Source organism: Mizuhopecten yessoensis, unplaced genomic scaffold (assembly GCF_002113885.1).
Source record: "Mizuhopecten yessoensis strain PY_sf001 unplaced genomic scaffold, ASM211388v2 scaffold716357, whole genome shotgun sequence".
In the NCBI taxonomy this organism is placed as follows: Eukaryota; Metazoa; Mollusca; class Bivalvia; order Pectinida; family Pectinidae; genus Mizuhopecten; species Mizuhopecten yessoensis.
Genome location: NW_018480076.1, coordinates 1485270 through 1508348, shown reverse-complemented (window position 1 = coordinate 1508348; position 23079 = coordinate 1485270). Strand labels below are relative to the sequence as shown.

At 34.5% G+C, this 23079-nt stretch overlaps 1 protein-coding gene across 1 annotated transcript in view; it reads right to left on the bottom strand.

Moving 5' to 3' along the window:
* Positions 1 to 22404, bottom strand: part of LOC110443688 (ceramide glucosyltransferase-like) — a 45894-nt gene extending 23490 nt beyond the window's left edge. Inside the window, exons 1-2 of the mRNA XM_021488063.1 lie at positions 22180 to 22404; positions 19454 to 19595 (exon numbers count right to left, since the gene is read on the bottom strand). Of these exons, the coding sequence (XP_021343738.1) occupies positions 19454 to 19595; positions 22180 to 22277 (240 nt within the window). The 5' untranslated portion in view covers positions 22278 to 22404. The remainder of the gene's footprint in view (positions 1 to 19453; positions 19596 to 22179) is intronic.
* Positions 22405 to 23079: the final 675 nt, after the last annotated feature.

Here is a 23079-nt window from a genome sequence, read left to right as displayed (position 1 = left end):
TACTTGACCTGTGTAAAAATAACAATTTATACATTGCAAATGGTAGAGTTGGTAAAGATAAGCATTTAGGTAAAAAAAAACTGTGGTGACGTCAGTGTTGTTGACTATCTAATTGTCTCGTCAGGGTTATTCCCTTTTATAAATGAATTTGAAGTTCTTGAGTTTGATCCAACAATATCCGATGTGCATTGTAGGTTATTTTTTACTCTCAGTGGCTTTTTGAAAAACACGAATGACTCTGATAATATGCATGTTGGTCAAGGTCAAGGTAACGGTCAAGGTCGATATATAACATGGAAGAATGATAAGAAAAATGAATTTATACATCATGTACAAAGTTGTTCTGTCGATGAATTAAACCGCATAAATGATGCACTTAATGTTTTGTCTGACAAACCTTCTGTCAGTCAGTCTGAAGTAAATGATGTAGTTAATTATATTTCCGAGTTGTTCCGAATTTCAGCTACCGATACTTTCGGATTAAAACAAACTTATAGAACACTCAATACACATAAAGTTGCTAATGATAAGCCATGGTTTACAGCTGACTGTCACAGAAAAAGGCGTGCCTTTTTTTATGCAAAACATAAATTTGAAAATCATAGAACCAGTAGTAACCGAGTTAATATGAATAAAACCTCTAGAGACTATAAAAAGGTCCTTAAAAAGAGCTATAACACATATAGACATAACATTGAAAATCAAATACGAATCACGTCAAAATCAAATCCTAAAGATTTTTGGAATATTTTAAATTCATTCAATAAATCTAAAAATGATAACAGTGATGCTGATATATCTTTGGACGAGCTATATGAATACTTCAAGAAATTAAATAGTTCAGATGAAGATGAAGATGAGGATGAGTTTATTATTCCAGATATGAATGAAAATATGTTTGATTTTATACTAAATAGTGATGTGACTGAAAATGAAATTAGACAGGTTATAGTTAACCTTCGTAATAATAAAGCGCCGGGTATCGATAATATATTAAATGAGCATATCAAAAATACACAGTCTATACTACTACCTATATATGTTAAACTTTTTAATGTTATATTGAACTCTGGCCGTGTACCAGAAGCATGGACAATTGGAGTAATAAAACCCATATACAAAAAGAAGGGTGACCCTAAAAATCTCGATAACTATCGAGCTATTACATTAGTCTCATGTCTTGGCAAAGTATTTACTGCTATTTTGAACTCTAGATTAAATAGACTTTCAGAAGAAATTGATCTAATTTCCAATGTTCAAGCTGGTTTTAGGAAAGGCTATTCTACAACTGAAAATATATTTATCCTTCATGCTTTAATATCTATATACTTTTCAAAAAGTAAAAAGCTATTCTGTTCATTCATCGATTTCAGAAAAGCGTTTGATACTGTTTGGAGAGTAGGTTTATGGAAGAAATTATTAAAAAATAATATCACAGGAAAGATATTTAATGCTATAATTAATCTGTATGCAAACACTAAATCTTGCGTAAAAACTAGCAATGGTATGACTGATTTTTTCACATGTCACGTCGGGGTAAAACAAGGTGAAAATCTCTCCCCATTTTTGTTCTCAATATATTTAAATGATTTAGAAGAATTTTTAATGCAAAATAATGTTGACCAACTCCATTATATTGATAATTTATTTCAAGATCGCATGGGTATATTTGTTAAATTATTTATTCTGCTATATGCAGATGACACAGTTGTTATGTCTGAAACAGCTAAAGGTCTACAGAATGCTTTCCGTGAATTTGAAACTTACTGTACTATTTGGAAACTTAAAGTTAATCTCAATAAAACTAAAGTTGTTATCTTTGAAAAAAGAAAAAGTAATGCACAAAATATTCGTTTTACTCTTTTTGGTGAAGAGTTGCAAACACATGACTGTTACTCGTTTCTAGGACTGCTGTTTCATTATAATGGCAGTTTCTGTAAAGCAAGAAAAAAACTTGTTGAACAGGCTCAAAAAGCAATGTATGCATTATATAAAAAAATAAGAAATATTATTTTACCAATTGACCTACAATTAAAATTGTTTGATGTATTAATATCCCCAATCCTCTTGTACTCCTCAGAAATTTGGGGGTTTGAAAATACCAATATGATTGAGAAATTACATGTACAGTTTTGTAAAAGAATTTTAAACATACGTAGCTCCACAGCAAATATAATGGTATATGGTGAAACGGGTAGGTACCCTCTGAATATTGAAATTAAATCTAGAATGATAATGTTTTGGTATAAACTAATTACAGGTGAAAATAAATTGTCTAGTATAATGTACAAGCTTATGCTGAATTTACATGAAAATGATTTCGCTGATTTTAAATGGATTTCATATATCAAGAATCTATTCAATTGCACGGGACTAAGTTACGTATGGTTACAACAAAAAACTTGCACTATGAATAAAAATTACCTTAGGGTTAGTTTTAAAACTATTCTGTATGACCAATTTATACAACAATGGTATACTGATATTGAAAATTCTTCCCGGGGTCAAACATATGCAATATTTAAACATCAATTTCAGTTTGAAAAATACTTAACTATGCTCAAACAAAAAGATAGAATAACTATCTGTAAGTTCAGAACCAGTAATATATCTCTGCCTATAGAGACTGGGCGATGGACTAGAACACCACGTGAAGGCAGAATCTGTCCGCTTTGTTTTACTGGAGTTGGAAGCGAGTATCATTATTTGTTTATATGTTCAAATGCTTATGTAAGTCAAATCCGCAGAAAATATATACCTATTTATTACACCTCTAATCCATCTGTTCATAAAATGAAAGGATTAATATCAATATGTAATGTTAGAATATTATCAAATCTATCGCTGTTCATACAATTACTAGAAAGACAATTAAAAAATAATATGTGAATTTCACACATCAAACTGTAAACTTTTGTATACATATAGATATTACTGATCATTTGCTAAACCTAACATAATTGTATTGCATAATGAGTGTGGTTACAGCTTGCTTATCATGGTTTGTTTGTTATCTGTCTATTACAGTATTGTATGATGGGATTGTAACACTGTCTATTATACCTTTGTAATATTATATGGTATGATGAGTAGTATAGTCACTATTATGCCATGGTATGATTGCACTGTATGGTGTGGTATACTATCTATAATATATGTATCATGGAGTGCGAGTAATATATGTGTAATACTGTAATAATATTATTGTAGGATTGTACTGTAAGATGGATGCAACAGTGCCTGCTATACCATAGTGTGAACGCACGGTATGTGTGAATGTAATGCTATGTATTATACCATCGTAATAGTATTGTAAAATGAGTGTAATAATGTATATCACAGTGTATGATGAGTGTCATTGTATGATCAGTGCATTATACTGTCTATTATAATAAGGTATGATAGTACAGTGTAATATTGTGTTTATCATTGTATGAGGAGTGTAATAGTTTCCACTATATTATTGTACGCTAGCATAGTAAGATGATTGCTTTACGGTCAACCATATCATTGTTATATTGTACTTTATGATGACCTCTTGTTGCGCACAATAGTGTGCCTGAGTGATAATAAAAATCTCTGAAATCTCTGTAATCACACATAGGTGAAGAACAATACCAGTTCTAGAGCTTCAGTAATCGCCGAAACAACGCACATGCTGTGAGGCAACAAGAAGCTGGCCCAACTGATGTGATATTGACTTTGGATAACCTTGCAATTGATTTGCTGGTATAATATATATTAAACGCCTTTGTATAATTAATCCTCTTCCACAACTGTGCACTCCATTTGTCTGCATCAATGAGCAATTTACTGTTATCCAGCCTCCATCACTAAAACCAATACTCTTCCCTCTCCTCTCTAATTTCTCTTCCTGCCTTGCCTTATGAGTGGGTTTTTGGCTCTCACTGAAGTTGTGCATTTTATTATCCCCCCACCCACTCAACAGATTCAAATTTTTATCTAAATATTATCCTGTATTACATCAGACTTATATTTCATTTATAATATAATTTCAGATATTCTTGTACGTTCCATACATATTTTTTTGATTTTATGTTTGGTTAAGAAATGCTACTGTAATTTTAATTGATTTTTTTTCATAATAAGTAAAATTTGTCCAAGAAACACCACTTCCTCTTTCAGTTCACGGCCATACATGCAAAACCTTGACTTAAACATAACCACACTCTTCAAGGAAGTTATAGTACACAGTTTTAAAGATCACAAGATACTCACAAGATACCAGGACCTATTTATTTTAAAGTAAAGCAAAAACTGTCCAACATTCTCTAATACACATGTTCTGTCACATACAGGATATTAGCATGAATGACATCAAGGAAGTAATTTAAATGCAGTATTTCCCGTAGAAACCACAACAAAGAGAGTACCACAGCAACCTCTACTCCTCTTACCCTCTACACGACCAGTGATAACTTCACAAGGTATACGTATACCAGTACAAACAGGAAGACTCTGAATATCAAAGGAATAAGGTAGCATAAGGAACGCACAAGGATATTATCAGGAATAAAAATAGGAAAAGTCTGAACAAAATATTTTAAGTGACTGCATGCACATAGGAAAACAGTTTGAACACAAATTGACTGCACATAGGAAAACAGTTTGAACACAAAGTGACTGCACATAGGAAAACAGTCTGAACACAAAGTGACAGCAAATAGGAAAACAGTCTGAACACAAAGTGACTGCACATAGGAAAACAGTCTTAACACAAAGTGACTGCACATAGAAACACAGTCTGAACACAAAGTGACTGCACATAGGAAAACAGTATGAACACAAAGTGACTGCACATAGGAAAACAGTCTAAACACAAAGTGACTGCACATAGGAAAACAGTCTAAACACAAAGTGACTGCACATAGGAAAACAGTCTAAACACAAAGTGACTGCACATAGGAAAACAGTCTGAACACAAAGTGACTGCAAATAGGAATACAGTCTGAACACAAATAGACTTCACCTAGGAACACAGTCTGAACACAAAGTGACTGCAGATAGGAAAACAGTCTGAACACAAAGTGACTGCACAAAGGAAAACAGTCTGAACACAAAGTGACTGCAAATAGGAATACAGTCTGAACACAACGTGACTTCACATAGGAACACAGTCTGAACACAAAGTGACTGCAGATAGGAAAACAGTCTGAACACAAAGTGACTGCACAAAGGAAAACAGTCTGAACACAAAGTGACTGCACAAAGGAAAACAGTCTGAACACAAAGTGACTGCACAAAGGAAAACAGTCTGAACACAAAGTGACTGCAAATAGGAATACAGTCTGAACACAAATAGACTTCACCTAGGAACACAGTCTGAACACAAAGTGACTGCACATAGGAACACAGTATGAACACAAGAGGTTTTTTATCATCATGAATGAAATAGGAAAACAGTATGAACACAAAACAGTATGAGCACGAAAGGTTTTCATCATCATGACTGCAAATAGGAAAACATTATGAGCCTAGTGAACAGATGAGGACAATTTCATGAATGTCAAATGATAACATCATAAATGCAATAAGAGACCATGGTCACTATGAATTTGAAAGGATAATACTAACAGTATGCATACATAAATTTATACAGAATATACCCTTTAAAAGAAATGTAAAACTGTGTTATGTAGGATGATTCTTCACTTCATGATCAGTCAACATAATGATTGGGTATGTTTCAGTCATATATCCTCAAGGGAAAAATGACTATGAATATTTTAGAAAATGAAATGAGTCATTAAAGAATTGATGAGATAAGGCTTTTATGAAAGATTATATATAAAATTCTTTGAATTTCATTGTGTGAGTGTTTTGGAAATCTTCGAACAGCCTTTGACCTTTAATGATCAGCAATACAGCATAACCACACATATTTGTCAGGTGTGTGCCCTCTATGTGACAGGAATGGAGTCAGAGGTCATCAATCTTTGTCAGGGGTCAAGGTAACAACACATTCCCAGGTGTGTCTGGTCACCAAAATAACACCTGTTATATCACATACCTGTAGGCTAGCTTCAAATTAACCCACAAAATCATTCCTACCTTGTCAATATATCTATTAACCCATAAAACTGACCACTGCTCAGTGATGACCAGTACAGTTTGACAGAACCTATGTCAGACATTCCTATGTATGTGTCAGGTACATAACACAGGTATAGGGGCTATATATTTAGGTATGTACTACTGTACATAACATGTGAGGTTATAAATTATAAATAAATATATATGATCTTACTCATTATGATTGTAAAAGATTAATCAACAGAGCATGAAAGTGGCAGACATTTCCACAGAATATAAAAGATGTAGAATTATGTGCATTGCATAAATGTTAGCACAAAATTGCAGACATTTTTAATCTGTTAAGTTGTAGAATTATGTACAGTGCATGTAGTTGTCAAGTTATCTATAATGTAATAGGTCCTACTGTATATACTTCCTGTAGATATGTATAATCTGGAGTCCTGTCGACACCTGTATAAACCAGTCGTAGATCTAGGTCTACTGTTAACAGTCATTTGTTACCCTGTATAATCTAAACACCTGTATAAACCAGCCATAGATCTAGGTCTATTGTTTACAGTCATTTGTAACCCTGTATAATCAAGACACCTGTAAAAACCAGCCATAGATCTAGGTCTACTGTTTACAGTCATTTGTAACCCTGTATAATCTAAACACCTGTATAAACCAGCCAAAGATCTAGGTCTATTGTTTACAGTCATTTGTAACCCTGTATAATCTAAACCCCTGTATAAACCAGCCATAGATCTAGGTCTATTGTTAACAGTCATTTGTAACCCTGTATAATCTAAATTCCTGTATAAACCAGCCATAGATCTAGGTCTACTGTTTACAGTCATTTATTACCCTGTATAATCTAGACACCTGTATAAACCAGCCCTAGATCTAGGTCTATTGTTAACAGTCATTTGTAACCCTGTATAATCTAAATTCCTGTATAAACCAGCCCTTAACCTATATCTATTGCTTACATTCATTTGTAACTCTGTTTAATTTAAACACATGTATAAACCAGCCAAAGATCTAGGTCTTTTGTTTACAGTCATTTATTACCCTGTATAATCTAAATTCCTGTATAAACCAGCCCTTAATCTAAGTCTATTGCTTACATTCATTTGTAACTCTGTTTAATTTAAACACATGTATAAACCAGCCATAGACCTAGGTCTACTGTTTACAGCCATTTGTAACCCTGTATAGTCTAAATACCTGTATAACCCAGCCATAGATCTAGGTCTTCTGTTTACAGTCATTTATTACCCTGTATAATCTAAATCCCTGTATAACCCAGCCATAGATCTAGGTTTACTGTTTACAGTCATTTATTACCCTGTATAATCTAGACCCCTGTATAAACCAGCCAAAGATCTAGGTCTACTTTTTACAGTCATTTGTAATCCTGTATAATCTAAACACCTGTATAAACCAGCCAAAGATCTAGGTCTATTGTTTACAGTCATTTGTAAACCTGTTTAATCTAAATGCCTGTATAAACCAGCCCTTAATCTAGGTCTATTGCTTACATTCATTTGTAACTCTGTTTAATTTAAACACATGTATAAACCAGCCAAAGATCTAGGTCTACTGTTTACAGTCATTTGTAACCCTGTTTAATCTAAACACCTGTATAAACCAGCCCTTAATCTAGGTCTATTGCTTACATTTCTATGATTGTACATTTGTATAATCTGAACACCAGTATAAACCAGACATTCTATTAGGTTCTGCTGTATCTTCCGATTTATTGTAAGTGTCATACTTGCCAACTTTTTGAAATTTCCATGGGGGAGACTTTGCATTCTCAAATTAAAACATAAATAAAATGTGTGTATATACCCCCTAGTGATAAAATCACCCTTTTAAATGACATATTTTGAATTGTTCTTACAGATGAAATCAACAGATCATAGAACATAGAAATAGTTTAGCAAATTCCCTGGATGAGATGTTAAATTTTAGGGCCCAACATTGGGAGTCTCCCTCCTAAATAGGGAGGGTTGGCAAGTATGCAGTGTTCGTTCTAGACAGACTTCAATGAATGACAAATCGTGCTTTTACAAACACATCTACACACGTATTTTAGGTAAAAGGAAGCAAATGTAATGAAGAATGTTCATGTGACTATTACACATGTGTATTGTCAGTGTCACAAGACATTACACATCTCACCCACGCCACACTGGTGACCGCGTCACTGGTGACCGGTTAATAGTGGGGGTGGAAGAGTCTAGGCGTGTCAATGAAACTTAATTTGCCAGAGGCTTCTAATAGAATTGTTTATAAGGACATGGTCAAGTGGTCTCTTCGTACAGAATGTCAGGAATACAGCCAGCATCTCCAGCTACATAAATACACACTTAGACAATTAAAATATCCACCAGCTACAGATATTCAATGTCACAATATATGCCTAAAACATTTTTAAGTTGATGTATACTACTAATGGACCGAATACTATAACTGCAATCATTCCGATGCTTTGCTGCCTGTGATGGTGTGAGAAACGGCTGTCGAGGGAGGGGAGGGAGGGGGTATATTGTACAGGAGTAGGCGATGCTTGTTAATGTCATGAAAGGAGGGTTGAGGAGGGCTGAGAGGATGGGGGTGATGCAGTGTGATAGTAGGTGTCCCCTGGGCACATTGATTAGGCTTACTGTCAGTGAGATATCTCCCAAACTAAAAGCATTAGCAGCAGCACATCACAACATCTGTCCCTGTGATCAATGATAATTTGTACAGACAAATCATGTATTTCCCACTAGTGACTGACAGATCATCATGTTTTTTTTTGTTTTTTTTTTAATTTTTTCAAATTTTTACATTAGTATACAATACAGTTACAATATATATACATAACATGACATAACACAAACATATATAAAGACATACACACACTCATTCATTATCATACAAACATCCATACAATTATCAAAAAGGAAAGGTAGGATTGTTGAAAATTTGTATTACATTTTGAATTTCTAAGCTAGCTGTCAGTGTGAGCGTAATCAATATTTACATTTACTCAATACAACAAATATATTTATAAATTGATAAGTTACTTATGGTAAATCAGTCGTAATTTCAAGTTTGGGTGTTTCAAAAAAAGTTTTGCCATTTGGCCCATTCTCTTTGAAACTGGTCTAAGTAGCTTTCTCCCTTACTTCTAGCAATGTATTTTTGAGTTGTATATGTATCTTTTAGTGTATTTTTCAGGGCAATAATGCAGAGTTCGTTCCTGAGGCACCTTGCTTTGTAGATATATTGTTTTATTGTAAAGATGATCATATTATCCACTTTTCTGTTTATTCCATTCTGACGATATGTACCAAAAAGAAAAGATTTCTTATTAAATTCAAATGGAATGAACAGTGAATTCAACAAATTTTCTAAGTTAACAAGTAAAATTTGAACTTTTTCACAGTTCCATAGCGTATGCTCTATCGTTTCAATTTCTGTTTTACAAATGTTACAATAAGGGCTGTCTACTAACCCAACTTTAAATAAATACGAATTTGTTGTTAGAATATGGTGATTAACCCTAAATTGAAACCATTGCAATTTTGTATTTTTTGTTACAGAAAAAGGGAGTTTAAAAATCATTTTCCAATCACCTTCATCAAATTCAAATTGTTCATTCCATTTTTTTGTTCCACTTGCAATTATATCATTTTTACTAAGCACATTATAAAAATCTTTTGTACCTTTCTGTTTTTTAGCAAATATTTGTAATTTTCTTGGAATAAAAGGATAGTCTATTTTTGGATGGGTCAAGTTACACCGACTGCAAAGCTCCCTTATAGCTGTAACAATTCCGTGATATTGTAAGAAATTTGCTCTAACACCATATTTTTCTCTTAATTCAAAAAAACTGAAGAAGTTGTTGTTATCCTTTTTTAAGTCATTAACTACTACAACTCCCTTCCTATACCAATCCTTATAAAAAACACTATTATTATCTATTTTGATTTTTTCGTTTAACCATATAGGCATGTCGGAGATCTGTTTTGAATCTGTATATTTTTCCTCAAGAATAGTAAGATTTTTCCATGCAAGAAAGACATCTTTCCAGAAAAGATTTTTACAGTTATTATGACAAAAGGAAATATAGTCTGGTCCACAGTTTACAAGAAGGTTTTTATCAATATTTGAATTAAAAATAATTTGCCATGTTCCTGTTGTTGAGAGTAATCTTCTAATCCAAGTTAGTTTTAATGAGTCTATAAATGATTTAATATGAATCATTTTGAGACCACCATCAGAAAAGTTTTTAATAATTACATCTCTTTTAATTTTATCAATCTTACTATTCCAGAGGAAATTATATATTTCTGTATTTATCTTTTTGACAAATGTATTATCAGGATTTGGTAAAGCGATAAATAAGTGATTAAATTGAGAAATTAGGATAGACTTTATTATATTTATTCTCCCTATTGGTGTAAGTATTCTCCTACTCCAAGTCTTCATCAAAGCTTTAAGTTTTACTAGTTTTTTATCAAAATTTATTTTTGGAATACGATGTAGATCAACATGAAAATCAATACCCAGAAGTGTAAACCTTGTATGTCCCCACTGTAAATTCCATTCATTAGCCATAACCTCATCACTATATTTTTTACTCCCTATCCAAACTACTTCGGTTTTTCCCAAATTCATTTTTAATCCGGATATTTTTTCAAAGTATTTTAATTCTTTTATAGATTCTCTAAGTGATATTTCTGATCCGTCCAGAATTAAAGATGTGTCGTCTGCATATTGTGAAAGTAAAATAGGTTGTTCAGCTTCGAGTACTTTTAAGCCTTTGATATTCTTGTTATTTCTTAATTTGATTGCCAAAATTTCCGAACAGAGGATAAAAATATAAGGTGATATCGGATCACCTTGTCGGCAACCCCTTTTTATATCAAAGAATTTTGACAGATTCCCCCCCTGATTAATTGCCGAATTAGAAATTTTGAAAAGTTTTTACCCATTTTTTGATACTATGTCCAAAATTAAAGAAATCCAATACTTCATCAATAAATTTCCAGGATACAGAATCAAAAGCTTTTTCAAAATCTATCATGAGTAACATCCCCGGTATATTATTTTCCTCTGTAAATTGCATTATATCATAGATTAACCTGGTGTTTTCCCCAATGTAACGCCCAGAAATAAGGTTGAGGAGGGCTGAGAGGATGGGGGTGATGCAGTGTGATAGCATGTGTCCCCTGGGCACATTGATTAGGCTTACTGTCAGTGAGATATCTCCCAAACTAAAAGCATTAGCAGCAGCACATCACAACATCTGTCCCTGTGATCAATGATAATTAGTACAGACAAATCATGTATTTCCCACTAGTGACTGACAGAGCATCATGTTTCCTCTCAGTTACTGACACACAAAGACCAACAAGTCCCCAACCTCTGTCCCAGTCCCCAGTATAAAGTTGCAGCCAGAGATAAAGTGATATATATCAGCCACATATCAGGTGTACATCAGCCACATATCAGGTGTACATCAGCCACATATCATGTGTACATCAGCCACATATCATGTATACATCAGCCACATATCAGGCATACATCAGCCACATATCATGTATACATCAGCCACATATCAGGTGTACATCAGCCACATATCAGGTGTACATCAGCCACACATCACGTGTACATCAGCCACATATCACATGTACATCAGCCACATATCACATGTACATCAGCCACACATCAGTTGCCACACACAACCATACACAAGCTTAAGTCGAACATCAGCCACATAGCACATGTACACCAGCAACACATCAGTTGCCACAAAAAACAACAACACACCCAACCATTTAACAACCACACAACAGCCACACACAACCATACAACAGCCACACACAACCAAACAACAGCCACACTCAACCATACAACAGCCACAAACAATGAAACAACAGCCAAACACAACCATACAACAGCCACACTCAACCATACAACAGCCACACACAACCATACAACAGCCACACTCAACCATACAACAACCACACACAACCATACAACAGCCACACACAACCAAACAACAGCCACACACAACTATACAACAACCACACAACCATACAACAACCACACTCAACCATACAACAGCCACACACAACCATACAACAGCCACACAACCATACAACAGCCATACACAACCATACAACAACCACATACATATACAACCATACAACAGCCACACACAACCATACAACAGCCACACATAACCATACAACAGCCATACAAAACAAAACAACAGCCACACTCAGCCATACATCAGCCACACAACCATACAACAGCCATACACAACCATACAACAACCACATACAACAACCATACACAGGTCATACATCATCCACATATTGACCACACACCAGCAAGTATCATATACGCTTGAGTAAAACATATATATAGCAAAAATGACATCTGTAACAACTGACTATTTGATTATACAGATCTTCAAGCTATGTGTTAAGGGTACATGTATAACATGGTTAGAGTCTGTATCGATGTTACAATAACACGGACTGCCAGGATCTAGTACTTTAGATGTCAGTATATACATATAAAAGGTTATATTCCCCAACTGATCAAAAAATAAAGTTCCCACCCAAACTATTAAATTCTATCGTTGTATGATGAAACCTGTCACATGTATAGGAATTATAGAGGATGTAGCTATAGTTATATGTTGGTATTATGAATACCAGCTGGGTAGTTTGATCAAATGTGACAGGTGTGTCATTTTGACATTACAGATATCTAGTAAATATAAATATATGGGGCAGATAATCTGACAAGACATGAGTCATGCAATTTCCCCAAACAAATAAAGCACAATACTATGAAAAAAACGATTTGTTTGACTAAATGTTTGTGCCGACTGGTGATATGGCAGTCATGGGTTTTGACTATTGGGTGATCATAACCTGTCTGCTGATATATACCTTATATAACATATACCATAAATAATAACAATACATTAGCTATATATGTATGATATATATGGAAGCATATTTGAGACAGGGTCAAAAACAAAAAACCTGCCAAGACAGATTAACTAACCTGAATGGAAAATTAACGATCTACCCTGACAGATAAACAATCATTAATTTTAACCCGCCCATGCAGATTGTTAATCTATTCGAGCAAATTGTTTTTCCTGTTAAAACCCATGGATGTCCTGATAATGCTTCTATGCATAAACGTACCAAATATAACACATGTACGTAGGTAAGAAAAGTCACACATTTCCCAAAGGAACGAAAAATGAGATATATGTGATAGCAGTAAAACAGAACAAACCAGTGAAGCGGGACAACAGGTATATATAATTTGTGTTACAGGTGACTTTGGTCCTTTAACTTTTTATTTTATTTCACTGAAGGTCTTGTGAAGGAGAAATTCCACAGAATGATAGGATATGTATCCTCCAACTAAAATGAATTAACAAAAGTAAGATGGTGAGATTATGGGATGCACATTGGTCCTGCTGTAGCCGAATTCATAGTGATGCTGGCTACCTCCTGCCCAGACAGTGTGCATCCCCTCCTACATACACAGCCTTTTAACACCTGGTACTTCAAAGTTCCTCATTCAACACGAAGTACAAGTGTACACTCTAAACCATCCGATTTTATCCACAAATTGGAAGCTTTCACTGATGTTAAACATAGAAAATCACAAACAGCTGTTAAGGCTGTTACAATCTTGTCTACACCAGGAATTTCTTCAGGCATTCTAAAATTTACTGAAATTGTTCCAGAGAATTGATCAGAACATTACCCGGTGGCCTTCTAGCTATCATCATTCTCCAAGGAGAAGATGAAGCATAACTGCCAGTAATGAGTCCAATTATGTAAAATGCCATATTTTAGTGATATTAAGACTAGTTGCTGTATGATTTGAAAAAATAGTGAGAGAGATAGCCACTGCTACAACCTTGCTATGCAAAAAGACTTCCAAAATGGCTCAAATGTGTTGAAGTAACAGTTATGATTTCGTGAACATTATAATTTTCACAATCCTGTCTCTAATCCTGTCTCTTTATCAAAACATGTTGTGTGGCTGTGATTTCATGAACATTTAAAAAATTCACAGTCCTACCTCTTTATCACAAACAGCTGTTTTCTATGATTTGAAAAATTAAATAGTGAGAGCGATTGCCACCGCTACAACCTTGCTATGCAAGATGACTTCCCGAATGGCTCAATTGTGCTGGTAACAGTAATTATTTCATAAACATTCAGAAATTTCACAATCCTGTCTCTTTATCAAAACATGTTGCATGTTGCTCTTGATTTCATGAGCATGAACATTTAGAAATTTCATAATTCTGCCTCGTTATTCAAATTTTTTAAACATGCTAAATGTGGCTCTCGATTTCATGAATATTCAGAAATTTCATTAATCCTGCCCCTTTCTCCAAACATGTTGCATTTATTAATTAGCTCTCAACTTTTATGAATATTTAGAAATTTCATAATCCTGCCTTTTTATAATTTATCCAAACATTGTTACATGTGGTCTTCGGAAATGATTATGTATATTAGGTTTCATATATGGCAACGTTTTCCAATAACGATGAATACCTACATGTATATATGCAAAGAATTATTTACCAACAAGAACCTTTCAAAAAATTGTCAAAATCTTCTTTACCTAAATCTGATGCGCTACTATGCACACATTTTGCGATGGAGATAAAGTATTGGAATAAAACATGTGCAGCAATTTTTCAGAATTGATGGGTTTACCAGCCAAACATTTTTGCAACAAATTGCTGATAAGGTAATAATGTTTAACTTAAGGGAGATTGCCATGCAACAGTTCTGACCAATTTTCTAAAGTAAGTAGTAATTTGTGGTGCTGAGCACCTACAAGGGCTGGTATTACTGTCCATTAGGATATTGCTGTACCAACCGGGACAGATTCTAGTGTATGTAGATGTATATTTTTGTATATTTGTATGAAGCAAGTTGTATTAGCTCGCACCAATAACTCTACCTCACTGCACACATACTATCATTATGTATGATAAAACTCTCCTAGTTATACTGTAAGGGCGGCACCTAATGATGGGTCTACAGCCCTGCTCAGCTCAATGTCTGCAGCCAGCCTTTGAATACGGCACAAAATGATGTGGCAAAACCCTACTTATGGAGATCCATCGATGGCAAGCCGGGATGTATATAAAAAATCAATTTATACCAAATACTCGGGGGATATTATTACAGATGCAACTTCTGTTCTGATATTATTAGGCAGTTTGTCGGAGCACAAATGCTGTAATAATTCTACACGGATACCATTGGGGGTTCATCACTTTTACCGAATATTATACTGGATATGTTTGACATTTACCTCCCAGTCAAGTTCAGATCTGTGTTCCTGCAATAACTCTTTCCTGGCACATCTGCTAGGATTTACACATTTAACAAACATTCAAGTACAAAAATCTGCTGGAATATATATAGGTGTGCTTGGATCTCACTACAGACCATCATCATCCAGAACAAAAGTGCTCAAATGCCAAGATTTTACAGTGTTGTTTATCTGTACGTCTCTTGCATACTTTATACAGCCAGCACTCATCATGAGGGTTACGTTAGAAAAAATCAGACGTGTTCCTTCAAGTAGGTCGTCAAGTGCAGTCTTAAACGATCATGGTACCGTGATAATGAATGGTAATGCAAGATACAAACCCACTTAACCTTCTTATCTGTTTCGTTTCCAATGATATATGTGAATTGCTTTTGTTCCACAAAAAAGTATCTGAAGAAGATTTTTGTTGGTCTATTATTCATCAAAGGTATTTATATAACGTTTCTTTGCTACAGAATAATGATGCTGGTGACTAGTTGTCTTCTCGTCATCTAGAACAAACAGCTAAACATCTACGAAAACAATGCATGAATAGGTTCCAACATCAATGTTGACTGGTCGACATTCTATACTATTCTTCGGAAATATTGCACTTCTCAATATACACACCCAAAAGCTAACTTCATTCATCAAATATGTCGTAACAAATAAAACAAATATATCGGTAACTCAATTTGAGGGTTGGCAAATTAAAGGAGGCAGTGATAAATTATCACTCTTGATCAAGTTGATAGCAATACAGGATGCTTTGTGTTAGCGGTACACAGGAGGGAGAGGGGAACAGAAACACGTCTGTTTCTATCACTATACAAAAACCAGAACTCATGTTCGTGATCCTTTATTTCATCCTGCAAAAACAATAATTAGACAATTTTGGCAAATTTAAACAAGCATGCATACTATCATCATCCCATTCCTGGACTAATGAGGTGTGATGTACACCAGGTACCCACTTTGTTCCATCACAACAGCCAACCCTACTAGTCCAAGGCTGAGGCAACATAACTGATGTGGGGAATATCAAAGGAAAGGGAACACAAGGTGTACCAGGTTACATGTCTCAATGGGCCACAGCTGATGGAAAATGCCATCAGGCGGATGTAGTACACAATCTCACTTGATACTGCTGTATCTTATCATTACAACATTCTTCTAGAGTAAAGTGCTACAACCAAGCAGGTTTTTTTGGCAACTTCCTGCCAAAAAATGTTGGCCAAGCCCAGGTGATGGTATTTGAGGTCAAGATAACACTGTTTGTAGTAGTTTTCCTGAGTATGGCACCCCTCCCCAATCTTTGTTATTTTATCGAAACAATTCCCATCTCGAATACTCACTATCAATGTGCTAACATGGGTTTTGGACAGAATCTTGTGAAAGATGCCAGTGTACAGTAGGATCCCAACAAACGTCGTTTGGTGTATTCCTTCAATGATGAAGGTTGAACCTTCCCCCAAACACACACAGAGTATAAGTAACTTACGTTTGGTTGCCAGGGTAATATAAACATTTGTTCAGATGATGCTTTACCTACATGATGACCAGCTTATTATAATAAGAATTGGCAGATGGTCAGCAAAAATTCAAGACTGTGTGCTGCCAAATATATTGGCACTCCTTTATCAGCTGAAATTAGAGTTGGCCTGCCAATCTCACTTGAGGTCAGTGTAACATTCTTGACCAGTACCAGACAGCATGTCATGCTGTGGTAAGGGCCATTTTACATATCTAATAGCCTAGAGATTAGCCCTTCCCTGATCATGACATCTGTACCACTCACTGTATACTTAAGAATCAGTAATGCTATTTCACTCTGCATGTACCTAGCTACTACTAAGCTTTGCCAAGGATGACTGAATCCACCTTTTAACCCTGCCCCTATCATCTGGCCTATCTTCAATGATATCACTTTGTTTTCACTACAAACTTGCCCCAGGTGTATATCTTGTAGTAAGCTTTGGAATGTGTTGCCACTACACTATTTTATCAATGTGTAAGAACTTAAAGGAGTGAAGAATTGGCTGGGCCAGCAAGTATGTAGATTCGGCAAAAGACAGGAAATGGGGTTGTTCTCACACCCACTTCTGTGAACTACTTTTTCAAATATCAAGTATTAAATTTTGAAATTGAGTATCTGCATGTCCCAAAGTGTTACAAGAAACGACGCATATTCTCTCCACTTGACTTGATAGACCTAACATAATATTCCTTCAAGCAAAAAAATATTAAGAGTCAAGTCATTCACCCCTGAAATTTCACAATGAACTATTCCAACCTCTGAATTGGAAGAGTTCAAATTAAATGTGTCTTCAGGGGTGAATGAGTTAAACTTAGCTATTATACTGATACCAATATTTTCATATTGCAACAGATGAAAATTGTAAATTGATATATTTTAATATTTTAGAGGATTCTGTGATTAACTTTTGCAATTTACTGATGAGAAAGAAATCCAATGGATATCTTAAAAGGTACATTTCAATTTGTCACTTTCAATTGTAAAACTAAACTAGTACAAGCCTGAACGAGATGTTTTATCATAACAATTATTATTCTGTACAAAACTGAAGTCTATTCTAAAATCTTACTTTGAACAATGATTTGAAAACAGTAATAAACCAAAATATTGAAGTTCAAATTGCATTGCTTTTTCAAAACCATAATACACATATATGATGTTCAATGCTTGAAGCTTATTTCACAATATGCTGCACTTTTCATTTGTATTGCTCACCCCTATAAACTGTATTGACACTCACCCACCACCCTCCCTCACCGCCTCACTGCCCACATACAAACTCACTTCCTCTTCCATTTTCATTGTTGTTTGTTTGTAAACATTATATTCTAATACATTATGCATGACATACTAACCAAATAGTCTTATATGTTAATGCACATACAATGAAATATTGACATGACTACATTTGCCTGGCTGTACTACAGAAGTAAGTATCTGCAGGTACGTAAACACACAGGATACCGACACCCCTAACCCCGAAACCCCTAACCCTGACTCAATTCACATGATTGCTTCATCACACACATTGCTCCATCTGTTACCATCAAAAGTCAGCTTCTTTATTATACTGTCAACTATATATACACAGCATTAATTCTTTCATTAATGTGATGAATTCTGTCAAGTAGACAACTTGCAAAGCCACACAAAAAACATCCAACAGTTTTTCTTCATCGCATTATTAAATTTATTCTATAAATCTAATTAATTGTGCATTACACAGAATAGTGTCCCCATTCAAACCAACATGTGTAGCCTTTATTGTGCACAGGCTAGTAATTAGCTGTACAGGAAAGGGTAAATGATATGTATTGAATTCTATATTGTAATTTGTTGAAATGCAGAATCAATAGAGCTCTGTATGAAATAAAGTCTGTACTGAACCTGTCAATAGTTCAAGTAGTTACAAATTCTACCAACTGTCTACATACATGTGATCAGGCAAGACAAACCACCATAACAAACCATAACTACAACAGAAAAATACTGTAGATCTATCTCATGTTTTGCTTTCCTGAAAAAATACCCAGCATGAGTATACAAGTTCCTAAAGCATACAGAAAGGACTCTTTCAGATACTTTATTTGCCATAATGAGAGCCCCTTAACCTTTTGAATGATTTTAGTACCTCTTTACCCAAGACACTGAAGACAGCCTTCATTCTGGCCCTATATGGTTAGGAAAATATATTTCTATATAGACCTTATATATATCAGACATTAGTCTCATAATCCGACTGTTTTCCATTGTTTTAGAAATAGAAAAAGAGAAACAATTTTTGAATCTCCCCGAGAATGTGTCTGGCACTTATATTGCCTTGATAGCAAGTGCCACAACTCATGTTTTGTTATTTTAACATTTAAGTGTCCCTTCAACCAATTTTTTATGCACCCTGGGAGGCACTAACTATGGCAAATACTGTAATTGGTATTTTAGATCAAAGTGTTTTCAATAAACATTGAAGTTGTTACATAACAAGGTGTTTGTACTTACTTGAGGGTATTTAATGTTAAAATAGGACTCTAAGTTTTCAAATAGATGTGGATCAACTCCCAACAGCGGCTTGATGATGGAGACACCGGGGAGCTCCTCCAAAGGGACCGCAGGAGTCAATTTCCTGTTGAATTTCCATCTCCTGCACACAGAATCAAAAATATTTAATTCCAACAAATTGATTTCTGCATGCATATATACATGTATAATTGTGGATTGTTACTGAATGTGTATATAATAAAAGCAGATTAAACCTTTGGGGTTTCAGATACTTGCAATAGCTAACTAAGGTCATTTGAAGAAATTGTCAATGGATGATGGGACACTGATGGACCACTTTTAAGTGTAATCTCACTGAAATGACATTTATAGGCTAGACACAGTAGAATGGCATTCCACCCAGTCATATTATAATGACAACAGCTAAACCACTCCTTTCCAACAACCATTTAAGTTAATGCCAAGTAAATATCACACCGAAACTTTTATATAGATTATTCAACCTAAACAAAATAGTGCTGTGTTTCTGGATTCATCCTCTAAAATCCTAGGGTTGGTATATACGTAAGTAGGGAATGTTTCATTGTCTTTTCTTTTTTAGATAGCTTATATCGTATAGGTATCATATCTAATTAAAACTAGACTTGAAATTTCACTACTTTACGATACACTATAATGCAAAATGGTATCGTAGAGGAGTAGAATTACAAGTCTAATTTTATTTAGATTGAACAGGGATCTTGTCATATTAATGCTTGTTTAAAAACTTGGCTGTCAAAAACTGGATCTGTTTAGAAATTAGAAAGCGATTTTTGTTGTTTAGGTTATGCTTCTAAGACATGGTACTGTATTCTTGTAAAACATATGTATACATAATAAATGTACAGTAATGTGTATTTCATCTATTTCTGAATGTTATATAATGCGTACATTTGTACCTACATGTATACTGAACAGCAATATAGATGTGGCTAGTAGACCTTGGATGAAGATACATTTCAATGCTTACTATGTGCCTGTTATAGATCTCTATCTAGTACACATACTGATAACAGTGTAGAATGAACAACAAATGTTGATACTGCTAGTGTGTAATCCTGTCCTCCGTATGTGGCTGGTAGCTATATAGCCATACACTACAAAAATGTCACAGTAGATTGCAGACAGCTGTATCTCTGGAAATGCTTATGTCTACAAATTCTCCCAGAATGAATAGCAAAACATATAACACATATTGAAGTAAACTAGACTTTTTTCACTGGCCATAAATTCAACCACTGGTACAGTTGGAATTACATGTTATAATTAAGTGCAATTTGAAGCAAAAACCATGTATCATACACTGATATCAATAAACAACATGTCAAAATAGTTGTTCTCCTCTTTATTGATTAAGTCTCACCAGAACAAATATCTCAATAATTATTTTATTGATTTTATTTTTCAATATATTTTTAAAAATGTTCAGTTGTAGTCTTGTGAGAATGAGATAAAAGTAAAACTTTGAACTGGAATCTATGGACAGGAAATTCTGTACTTCAAATAATTATTTTGAAAAAGTATAACTTCTTTTATTTTTTTTATTTTTTCATATTGCAATTTGTTAGCTCTAAGTCTACATTCAAATACAATTTTGTCTTTCAATAGCCCTCCAACCCTCTAAAAAATAGCCATTTCCTCTGTATGTCAATGAAGCCTTCAGGCATTCTAACTTCAAAAGTACAGTGTTGAATGCTTAAGGGCTTGGCTAAGGAAAGATATATTGTTGGTTCCCTTTTGTTGCTATGTTCTGTAAGGCGTCCTTTGTCCGGATATTATGTAAGGAATACAAATGACAGTTTTGCCCCCTGGTTGGAAAAAAATAAAACTATTTTTTTAACAAAAGAATACTGGTATTAATTGTCTCCTGATTTAAAGATACGAAGGCATTTTTTTCCCTATATGCATGCAGCTGGAAGTTCCAGTAGATATTTCATCTAGCATGTGTCACTAATTAATGAAGTTCGTTATGAACAGCGATTCTAGACTCTATGACAAGCACATTTATTAGTTGGACTTGGACAGTGCAAACATTATCAAAAGTATTTTAATTGAGTAACAACATTTCAAGTTTTCAGTTGATCATTCAAAAATAGCATTACCATTAATATAGAATAGAAATGAAAACCCCCAGCCAATTTCAGTCAGCACAAACCAACCCAATACCTGCAAAAAGCTGCAATGTTAATTAGTAATTAAGAAGAGAGTAAAATTCTGTAGTAAATTATAAACAGTGTGGATATTAGCTAGTGGATGTGTCAACTGATTATAAGATCATTATTAATTTAGTAAAAAATCTGATGACGTAAAAAAACACAAAAAATAGCTTACTTATACTGACATGAGCTTTGATTTATTGGACAGCATCTAATATTCCAGTTCAAAGGTCTATCTAACAGTTAGGTTTTCACGCATCAAGTTAGCGTTGGTATAGTCAGTATAAGCGCATATGTGCATTGATATTCAGTAGACTGTATATTCATTACAATTGCTTATAAATATATAAAGTTTTGCATCCAACATTATATGAATATATATATATATAGACTTTACATTACAGTTCGCAGGCAGTAACATTACAGTAAATGTGTGTAATCCAGTAAGTTACATATATGTCAAAAAGGCAATATTAATACATGTTTCTCAAGTAATACGCAAATCTGGAGAGATTATTGTCAAGTACTCACCCGTAAATTAGTGATACGATATGTAAAGACCAGTTAAAAATCCATGCTGCAAATATAAATGTTGTAAGTCCCAATAAAGTGTAATCGACAGTTTCCATCTTCCATCTCTCTGGCTGTTCAGCATCAGCCGGTCATTTATTGTCCCACAATTCCTTCTACGGGCGCGGCTTCACATCCGTTGCAGACGCTTGAAAGATAACTAGCATCTCATGCCTCTTTACAAACGCATCGGTGAGTTGCTATAGGTTATTCGAGGCACAAGATGAGGTCATCGTCGCTGACGGAGGCGCTATCACCGTCCAATGATTCACGAAGGGGGCGTGGCACATTAGGTACTGTATGTCAAACATTCCCGCGGGCGCGACTCCAATTTCTATTCATTGTAATCATGAATTGTGAACAATAGTGAATACTAACTGTATTGCGTGTCTTAAAGTTATAAAGTAAAACACTATATACTGTCATACAATTATTTGATTTGATGTCGGCTTTTCTGATTTGCTCACATTCTATTTAATCTACAATTAAGCAGCAAAAAGGAAACCAGGCTTATGGGCTAAACGCTTATTTGTGTTGATCACACGTAGATAAAATCCGTTAGAGATATCCTCTTAAGAAAAGCTTACACAAGTATATTCATGATTAAGCGACGTAATTTTAGTTGACAGATGATGGAATCAGATATGCAAAACATTGTCAGTCACTGGGAAGTATCTACTTACTGGTAGGAGCATTCAGTTATAACATTAACGTATAACAATACGTACCGCCTTGGGGTCAAAGTAATTATCTACAATGTTCACCAACATAGTAATTTTGTCACCAAGAAACTACAAGCAAGCAAGAGTTGCCTTTCTTTGGAATCCAATGCAAGATGCAAGTATGTGGCAGACGCCGTTC